Source organism: Triticum aestivum, chromosome 7D (genome assembly GCF_018294505.1).
Source record: "Triticum aestivum cultivar Chinese Spring chromosome 7D, IWGSC CS RefSeq v2.1, whole genome shotgun sequence".
In the NCBI taxonomy this organism is placed as follows: domain Eukaryota; kingdom Viridiplantae; phylum Streptophyta; class Magnoliopsida; order Poales; family Poaceae; genus Triticum; species Triticum aestivum.
This window is the reverse complement of record NC_057814.1, coordinates 430,762,857-430,772,885: the sequence shown is the minus strand read 5'-3', so window position 1 is coordinate 430,772,885 and position 10,029 is coordinate 430,762,857. Positions and strand designations below refer to the sequence as shown.

The window sequence follows — 10,029 nt, the reverse complement described above, 5'->3', positions numbered from 1 at the left end:
TTTCGGAACAAACCGTGCGATCTACGTTTTCGCTATTTGCTGAAGAGGACGTGTCCGTCCGCGCATGTGCGGCTGCGGGTTCGCTGCTGGCCGTGCTGGAAGGAAGGAGGTGCGTTTGATGATGCGTCTGCGCGTTACAAGGGCAGCCCTTGGCGAGGAACGTTTTGTGACGCCTTCATATGGCGTGAGCATGACTGTGCGCTTTGGATTGAACCTCTTTTGGCTCTGTGAAAATGGCTCCACGACTGGTTTCAGCGGTAGGTTCAGGTATTGACAGAGCTCAAGTTCCACATCGATTCTCCTTTGACAAATACTTATATAGGGCCGGAATAGAGACGGGCCCCGAGCACCCGAGCGTGAAGAAACTTTCGTTGATGAAGTTTGGCGATTTCAAGCGAGGCATATCTTGCTCAGCTCTTGTCTCGCCGCCAATGTCTACATCGGCATGCTTCTCTGACAGACAGTCATCTTGAGGTGGTGCGAGTTCCACTGTTATCCACGGCAGCGACCTCAGCTACTCTGAAGCCTGAACCCCGTCGCCGGCCGAACATCTCAAGTATGTGCACGCTCGATCGTTGTCCTCAGACGTTCGGGAACAATCAACGTGCTAGGGATCAAACTTTATGTATTTTAACAGGTTATAACGGTCACCTTTTGCCTTGAATTTAAGCATAGCATGCTAACATCGCATAAACACATCAGTAAATGCAAGCCACACACGCACTCGACTTCATATATAAGTAATGAATATCCATGACGTCAACAAAATGTCATGATGTAGATCAGGTTCCCATACAAACATGATATCAGCTGGCCTCCTATTCCCAACACAAAGATGAGGCCAGCAATTGCACAGTAGATACATGTGTGCACCCCAGCGTCTGATGTCTGAACTCTCAAGTATTAAAATTTCGATATACAAACTCTACAGCATGCAACCAAAACCCACAGCAAACATGTGAGAACAAGCATACAATACAATCCACGTCATAACTAGGCCAAACTTGCAAGCCCAAGCTACCCATAGCTATGAACAAGAGTCTTCTATCGTGGAGCGATGCTTCTGATCTCACCACACCTCAGGGCAGCCACTTCTTTTAGACTGCAGGCTTGAGCATGCCGATTGTATCATCAAGGTCAGGCAATGAGGATTAAGTGCTTGCAGCTAGGCCAACCTTGTTTTTCATTTCCTATCTTCCGATCAGCATATTTCAATTCTCTACAGTGATGTATGTGGTCTACAACAAGTTCCTCTCAGTTATGATTCTGAGCTTTCACCTACGGATGATTCTGGTTTGGTGTCGGCACTACCAGGGTGTTCGCTTGCATTGCTTGTACTGATATCATTCCCAGATAAGCTAGCATTCGTCGTACCAGGGACATGAGAGGAAGGTGCTAACTCTTCCCCAGACTCCTTGGTATCAACAGTTGATGGCATGTCGCTGCCCTCATTAACCACAACATTTGAACTCTTGTTCAAACTGTTAGTGGAATCATTTCTGCAAGCAATATTTTCATCTAGGGCATCTCCCTCGGAGCTTCGAGTTCCTCGAAGAGCATCCTTCTTGTTATCTTCGATAGCTGAATCAGTGCCCTCATCTTCCAGGTCACCATTATTTCTTTCGTTACAACCAAACTGGTTGTCATGGTCCTGCGGCAATTCACTCAGTGTCTTATCATTCATCAGAACATCCGCCGGTTGCTCCAGGCAATCAACTGTTGGATATCTTGGAACTTCATCATCATCTTCATATGACGACTCTAGGGATTCTCTATTGATCTGTGGCTTAGGGCTAGAGCATTGTGAAGCAGAGGCTTCCTCAAATACTCTGTCAGCAGATTTTCTGCCTTCTATTGTGCCCACTGCTACATCCATATCACCAATATCATGATTAGTATTTCCCTGATGGATCTGTTCTTGAGAACTTGCAACGGAGCCCTGTTCAGGAATAGGTGAAACAACTATAGCAGAATCTGCATCATCCTTGGCAGCAGTTGCGGGAAGAGATTGGAAAGTGTCCCAATCATCATCCCAGTCATCATCGCTAACTTCATTTCCATCCTTCTCTTCGACTGCATCAGCACCAGACGCTATGGCTACAGACACAGGTTTTTTAGTGCTATCCTGAACATTCTGCTGTGATTGTGCACTCGTATTCAACGGCACCATGATCTGACCATGGCTTACTGAAGCCCGGATCATGTCCTACAACAAAAGGCAAGAGCAGAGTGCTTTAAGATGCAAAGAATGCAGATATTTAGCACATCAAAAGATGCCCCAAACCCACATCCCATCAAAAGAAAGCTGCATCGCAGCTGGATATTTAGCATGAAGGTAATCTCAAATTACAAGAGAATGGATCGCAAGGTGACAAAAAATTAGAAGCCATCACGAAAATCAGGATCCAAAAGATGTATAAACAAAAACATTCACGTGATGAATGACAAGCATATACTAATGCACAATACCTGAAGCTGCTGTCTTTTTGTAGGTGGTGCTGACAGCATTACATCTTTGATCTGTATGGCGGCTGACGGAATCTGAATAAAATGAGAGAACAACTTCTTGGAGATGGTATTTACTTCAGTAAGTTCCTGAAAGGTATCCGCTTAGACAGACATTAACACCAAACTTGATACTATACACATGATATAAAACTGGGAAAAAGATATCGATTTGCTACCTGTGAAGCATTCTCATCGGACAAATAGAAAACCATCAGTAAGGCATCCAACAGAAGTACTGTAGCCTCTTGCTGGTATTTCTGTGATTGTGCTAGTGTGTGGAAGAGGAAAAGCAATTTTAAACAATCATCAATCACATTGACAGATTCCTGGCTTGAACAATTCTGGAGAAGGAAAGCTGTCAAAGCATGCCATCTGATTTCGTAGAAATGTCAATAATATCAAAATTAATACAGCTGCAAACAGTACCTTCAATGCAGTTTGCATCAAATCAAACACATCTCCTAGTAATTCCCCAAGCAATATCATAAAAGAATGAGTCTCTGTTTGTGAAACTTCAGTTAGCTCTCTCTGAGCACAAGTTTTCAGCACATGTATCCCCAGCATTTGAACCTGATTGGTCAAACCATCTTCTTAGCTACTAACACAATCTGAAATGTTAGGTGCACATAGTAGGCAAAGCCAGTTAGATACCTGCATGTTGGTGCTACGAAGTGATCCCTGAATAATGTGTATGCAATGCCTAAAGCTGCCACACATATGCACATCATTCTTAGCACCATTTTCATTAAGAAATTCAATCTCGTGAACAAGTTTTGCAAGAGCAATGACTTCTCCGGAACAAAAAAATAGTATCTTCGCCAACAGCCTGTAGGAATCAGAAATCTTGTTTTCCAGCATTGAAATCCTATTATCACATTCTGTACAGAAGTATGCCAACAGGCTAATCAAAGCTCCTAATGCAACTTGCGGATTGGTGTGCACATCACCTGGTTCAGCTCTTTCTGCAAAACAGACAACATTAATATATATAGCCCTTTTCAGTCAGCACTTACGGGCAGAAAAGTTTAAAGCTACCTATGATTTTCCTTTTGGCAAAATTCTGTTTTTGGTACATATGGCAAACATAGATACTCGTATTTTCCAGACTGGTTTGACCAGTCTCCAGTAGTTTACTGAACCTCGAGATGCATACAGAAAGGACTAAGAGCAATTTTAGATATTTATTATGTTTTCAAGGAAATTCTGAAATATGCAGATATTGTACGGACACAAGCAAAAAGTTCTCTTAAAGGAAGTAGGTCAAGAACAACAGGAAGATGCTACCTCTAAAGCACTTCTTCATGAAAGGCAAGATATTATGCAGAAAGGAGATGATATTTGACAAGCACTGATCAGTCGAGACTAGTTGAGACGATTGATGCGATGTGGATAGCAGTACCATCATTAGCTTCCACAAATGCTGCCACATGAATTAAGCTATTAGCTTTCATAAGTCACAAAAGGCAATAAGGAATTTTTACACGCAGTCAGAGATATTAGCTCGGGTTGCGTCATATCACTACCTTATTGTTCATTCGGCAACCCATAGTCTCACTTGCAGAAGATAGTTCAGGAAGTAAGTTGTTACTTGGCAATTCCTGGGAATTTCCATCCCTGCTGCAATGAGAGAGAAAAAGGAACCAATTGCCAATATTATGCTGAGGAAAGAAGAAATAATCACGAGCCCATAAAATGGGATTCGGAGTTAAGTACATTATGGTAGAAATACCTTCGAAGTACCATGGCAAGACAATGAGAGTATAACTCTAATGCAACAAAGACAAAGTCTTCCTCCTCAAAAAACTTGTCAGGGCAGAGTCTTATAATCTTCAAGAGGAAAAACGTGTTAGTTAAATAGCCATGAAAGCATGTTGAAATAGAGCAAATCAACGGATGCCCCAAATTCCAAACCAGCAGCAATACTTTTATGGCACAAAGGTGCAATGTTCCCACAAGCTTTTAGCACACATGAATAAATGATGATCTTATATTCAAAAAAGAAACAATAGTAGCAAGTCCTTTTTTCTTGAGATAACAAAAAAGCCACGGGTCTTGATGCATTGATAGATAGAATTAAATAAGTTGTCACAGACTAGGCGTGGATGGTAATGTGAACTGTAACCCTTCGTGCCAACCGCCACTCAAGAGTCGTGCCTCTGCTTGGATGGCAGACATCAGCTTAGCGATGACGATCGTTGAAGAGGGCAGCATTTCGGCACTTAAATCTACTATGCGTAGAGCATGGCAAGGCTACACCCCTCCATTGCACCATGGGCATGCTGCGCATCGTGAATATCTACAGCTCTACAAAGTCATCTCCAGACCCAGGTGGCTGTCCAGTGGATTGAATCCATGACAGAATCTCACGCCAAAGCTGCTGCGATCAAGAGATGTTGCACCGTTTCTGGTGCTTGGTCCAACAGCAGACAAGGATTAGCATGTGGTAGCTAGTGCCTAGGCAGATACTCCGCTGTCCAACACCAATCCTGGCAGGCTAGCCGTCTGAATACCTGCCTTAACACAGCTGGGCACAAGATTGTAAACCTCTGGGCAAACTCCATGATGGTGCAGCACTCAGTTGCACCGTCATAAAGTCCAGCAGGGGCAGGACCCCCCCCCCCCCCCCGGCGTAGGATTTTGCTGCTAATTTGCTACAAGCAGTGACATCAGTATTTTTTGCTGCTGAAAATCTATTTTTCAATAGTTTGGCCCTCCCTAACTTGTTTTTGCAGAACTTGGCCCCCCTGATACATATTTTCTGGCTCCGCCACTGTTGTCATGGATTATGAGTTCTACAAATGAATGTGCATTAGTTTGTAGGCACAATTGCCGGAAGCTTAGGAGAGAGGCACGATACTAGCATCTAGCCAAAGAGCTTAGCCAAGAGATGTATCAGGCTAATTCGCCTGATCTCACATAGTGTTTCTCCCAGATCAGCACAATCAATGCTTAATTCAGGTAAATTTGTCAGACGCAGCAGTTTTCACTGTGTCTCGATGCTTTGACAACTTTGGAAGTGAAATCATTTTGTCCCGGCGCCTTGTTCCTGGGGAGTCATTTGAGAACACCCCAAAATACAAACCCCAACTCTAGCAGGTTTGTCAGAAGTGGACCCCTTGTGGGAGGGTTTTGACTAATTGTGCATCACATATACAAATTAAGGTGCCAGATTGACATTCACGAGTGGTCGGACCAAGATGATCCCATGCTGCAAGGCATTGCAATTTACCAATTCATATCATAGTTTTGCTGCCCAGGCATCCATTCCGAATTTACATTATAATAAGCCGAGTGTGTGTTTATGTTGGTTTTCTTATGAACTTGTTTTCAACTTTCATCTTCTTTCTTTGCATTTTCACGTGTACTAATAATCATATATCCTCAAACATATTATACATAAGGATAATGTTCACATTCAGGAGTGCTCATGATGAAAGCACGATGAATTGTGATTGGTAGATTACCTTTGAGAACAGAGATACAACAGGAGCACCAGAGCAATCAGCATATATTAGAGCCTGCATTGATGCAAATTGCTAACGTAAGAATGGCCTTGAGAAGGATATGACACAATTAATAAAGTCGAACTCACAACTAAATAGAAGAATAAACAGTAACACATCTAAGCAAGCAGCTTCATATCTTTTTTGATAACCTCAGACCTGCATACCAATTTGCAACTGTGCAATCACCCAAAGATGTCCATGGAGTTAAAGAACACTGATGGCGTATCAGAATTGCATCTAGTCATCTTATCATTTGGAAACATGAATAGTGTTTAGTTGGGTATGCCGACGCAAGTTCCCTCAGAAACAGAAATAACTAAGATGTAAGACTCTCTTGTCATATTAAAAGCTAAATACTTGAGCTTATTAGCCAACGGTAGAGACTGCCATGGCCAAAGTTGCTCCCTTGCATTGAAATTTGCATGGCTATAGTAGGCTCAACCGCTCTACTAACTCAAGGTTGGCAGAAATATACTCAAAACTAAACTAGAGAACCATCGCACTCATCAAATGTGTATATGCACCTAGTAATGCATACATTAGCACTATACTTAGATTCCCATCATAACCAAGAATACAAGTAAATATCGAGAATAGAGCCGAGTGCACTGACCTGAAGGAGTTCCTGGCAAATATCGACTGAAAGGAAATCCTTGCTGAAAAAGGCTTCAGTTGTGAGGGACAATAACACAGGTAAGACTTGATCACATGGCCTTGGATTATCTAGTCCATAGAAAACAATGTTCGAAAAAAAATTCTCTTTGCTACAGTCAAGCTTCATCTTGACAGAACCATTCACCGTTGATTGGTGTGAATGAAATAGCACAAGGACAGATAGTCCCCAGAGAAACTGGAAATCACTTTGCTCCAATTTGACCATACTACGTCCAGAGATAAACATGTGTTCATGAACATCTTCAGAATCATCCGCGCCGAACTCCACAGGAGCTGCATCAAGAGCTGTTGCCTGGAGAATCAGTGCCCAAACTTCATCAAGATACTTCTGTACCTTCAACGAGACCAATAATGACTGAATTCCATCAAGGAATGGCTTGTGCTGTTTAAAGAAAACAATGTAGGTCATTTCCTAATCTTAGGTGTGCAGTAATTGGAGTTTGACGGATGGTCTTACATTAATTCTTGAATGCAAGCCAAAGATTATAGAAAAGTAATCCTTGAGGGCTCCAACCCAATATTTCCCCAATAGCGTTGAGCTATTTGCTAGTAAAGGTGCCAGCTGCTGGTGTTCATCAGGAACATTTTCCTTTGCCCTCAAGAATTGATAGGTGTAACATTTTACTGCAGCATGCGCTGTAAGAAGGCGCACTTTGATCTGTATGATTGCACAGCATAGATCAGAAACAATGAAGGTACCAGATACTGAAAACAAAAACAGAAGAGATGTATCACTACAGAAGAAAATCTAGGAGAAATACCTTACACACAACCCAGTCAGCAAAAGATGGGTAAAAAAGGTCCTCTATATCACTTAGTGGACGGGATATTAGCAAAAAGAGACGATTAAGGGCTACTTTGTCCCCACCAATGACGCTGCTCGTCATAACCTGGTGTTAATGAGCATAGTTGTTTATAAGTGGAGATCAATATCAAAGGGAAAGAACAGGATTCATTTAGGGATAGAGCTTTCACCTTTGTAGCAAGTTCAAGGCCAGCCTCCAATAGAAGTGGACCAGAAGTAGTACTTATTGCCGTTTTAACAGCTGAAACAAGCTGAGCCTGCATTTTGAAGTACGCAACAGTGCATCAAATAATTGGTCAATCACTTGGTTAATTTATATCAGCATAGATGATTTGTCCGCATACATCTGCCGCATGCATGTATTGGATTACACAGTAAGAACACAGGCCATCAAGAATTTCTTTTTTGCTCAAAACTGCTATTAGGAAGTGATGAGATCAGAGAATCACCTGAAATTGTTCTAACAAGATATGTCCAGGAAATTCAGGATCCACTGTCATGCCAAACTAGAAAAAAAAATGGCCCAGGTTGAGTTTAACAGAGTAAATAATTTAAAATAGATAATTAGAGGACTAATATAATCACAGGAAAGGATTCATACAAAAAGATAGATAATTTAAAAATCTCAATTCGGTACTCAATATCCCTGGTGAAACAATTATAAGGACTACCACATGATTTGTGCAAGCAAATAACAGGACTGCATTATTGCATGATAGACAGACTAGACTTACCAGGTGCCTAAATCATTTCAGGACACATGTACAACATTATACTTCGCAAAACAATGTACTATAGTTTCACGGCATTTTAAAGGCAACACAATATGCATGGTCAACAAGCCTTGACCAGTTCTTCCATATTATAATTCAAGTCACAGATGTTTGCCTTAGAATTGCTATAAAGTGAATGGTTGATTGCATGAACAACTTATATATTTATGTCAAGGCCTATATCTTTGGAAGAGCTGAGATACCTTGTCCATAATCAAACATAAAAGCTGCACGCCTATCGGTTGCATGCCCTCAAACTGTCCAGTACTTATCTGCCATGCAAATGTAGTTGTTAGCTTTAAACAGGCAAATTTGACTTAAGAACTTCTTTCAGATGGTTCTATGGTCTGCATGTAAGATCTGTTTTATGTTTGGACCTGATACGAAAGCGAGACCAACTCCTGTAGCTTAAGCACGAGCCAATCATTTGATAAATAAGTCCCCTTAGCTATTGCACTCCTTGCCAACAAGAGATCAAAATGAGCTGGTTCTGTTCCAACTGCAACCGGTACATGGCTAACACATCTGTTTTAACCAATAGAAAGTACAAATGATGAGTGGGAAACAAAAAATATTACGTTGTATCTTCAGAAAAGTTTGGGCTCGATAGAAGCAAAAGTCATATGCACAACATACTCTGCTGCAAATACCCTAGTGCGGTATCTGAGGTGCTTATTTCTTCGAGAAAACTGACTCGATATAGGAGCAGACCAGTTTACTTGCTCCTGCTTTGGGCCGGAAATCATATTGTCGTCATCTTCTCCATACACATCATTCTCATGTGTACTGTCAACGGAATCATATCCAGAACTGGTCAGACCTTCACTCGTATTTCTTGTAACTGATGTAGCAAGAACCTGAATGGCAAAAAAGAATCAACATAAGCCATACCAACTCCAAAGCATGAATTCTCCTCCTGAAGAATTATGTACCAACACTTGGAAGGAACTAATACACATGTTTATCATCACGTATACTAGATCCATGAAGAATGTACCACAGTGTCACCAATCTATGATTCGCTTACTGAGAATATGCGCTCATGATGAGAATCAACAAATTCAGAGGCAAGAAAATGTTTAGCATATAGTACCAAAAGCCTTCTGTCAGCGCGCATGCAAATAGGAAGACAGGTATTGAGATAAGAAATGCCATCATGCTACAATTAAATTGCATAGAACATACTAGTTGCAAGAATCTATAGCATTTTGCATGATTCTCTTTTCGAGACAAGGAACAGTATGCCAGTAGAGATATGATATCTACCCTCGGCGCAGAATGAATAATCAGAACATTAAAAGGATATATGCCATCGCAGATAATTATTGTGATGCATGTCTCTCTTCATGATGGGGATAAACTAGTCTTAGGAACTAAACACAACATATTGAAACTCAATGCAAGGCCTATTAAACATACCATATTCCGCAGAACGGCTAACCATCGAGATGGATGCAGTGGACATGATGTATATAATAAGCGAATAATAGTAGCCCGAACCAATGTTGCTATTCTGCACATTTGAAAACTGAAAATTAATTTCCATCTCACAACTGACAAGAACATTTTATAATAGTAATAAATTTTCCACCTTCCAAACAATGATTTTATAGAAATATTAATCCAAAATAAGTGTCAGCAATACACATATGTACAAGCATTGAATGGAAGGTGATACAATATGTATGTCCTCTGTTTGCACAACGCACATAGATGACATTTTGGGCATACAATATTTTCAGTATGTTTGTTAAACAATACC

The 10,029-nt window shown here is 41.2% G+C and overlaps 1 protein-coding gene across 3 annotated transcripts in view; it reads right to left on the bottom strand.

The window, feature by feature from the left end:
* Positions 1-700: 700 nt before the first annotated feature.
* LOC123164931 (protein SWEETIE) overlaps positions 701-10,029 on the bottom strand; it is a 32,059-nt gene continuing 22,730 nt past the window's right edge. For 2 of the 3 annotated variants that reach the window (XM_044582544.1, XM_044582546.1), the window contains exons 31-48: positions 9,687-9,780; positions 8,904-9,124; positions 8,645-8,792; positions 8,471-8,539; positions 7,944-8,000; positions 7,665-7,751; positions 7,451-7,579; positions 7,147-7,347; positions 6,628-7,071; positions 5,973-6,026; positions 4,238-4,335; positions 4,032-4,125; positions 3,793-3,928; positions 3,160-3,470; positions 2,935-3,078; positions 2,685-2,849; positions 2,470-2,595; positions 701-2,206 (exon numbers count right to left, since the gene is read on the bottom strand). In XM_044582544.1, the coding sequence (XP_044438479.1) occupies positions 1,259-2,206; positions 2,470-2,595; positions 2,685-2,849; positions 2,935-3,078; positions 3,160-3,470; positions 3,793-3,928; positions 4,032-4,125; positions 4,238-4,335; positions 5,973-6,026; positions 6,628-7,071; positions 7,147-7,347; positions 7,451-7,579; positions 7,665-7,751; positions 7,944-8,000; positions 8,471-8,539; positions 8,645-8,792; positions 8,904-9,124; positions 9,687-9,780 (3,526 nt within the window). In that variant the 3' untranslated portion in view covers positions 701-1,258. The remainder of the gene's footprint in view (positions 2,207-2,469; positions 2,596-2,684; positions 2,850-2,934; positions 3,079-3,159; positions 3,471-3,792; positions 3,929-4,031; positions 4,126-4,237; positions 4,336-5,972; positions 6,027-6,627; positions 7,072-7,146; positions 7,348-7,450; positions 7,580-7,664; positions 7,752-7,943; positions 8,001-8,470; positions 8,540-8,644; positions 8,793-8,903; positions 9,125-9,686; positions 9,781-10,029) is intronic. The other variant, XM_044582547.1, reaches the window with a different exon arrangement.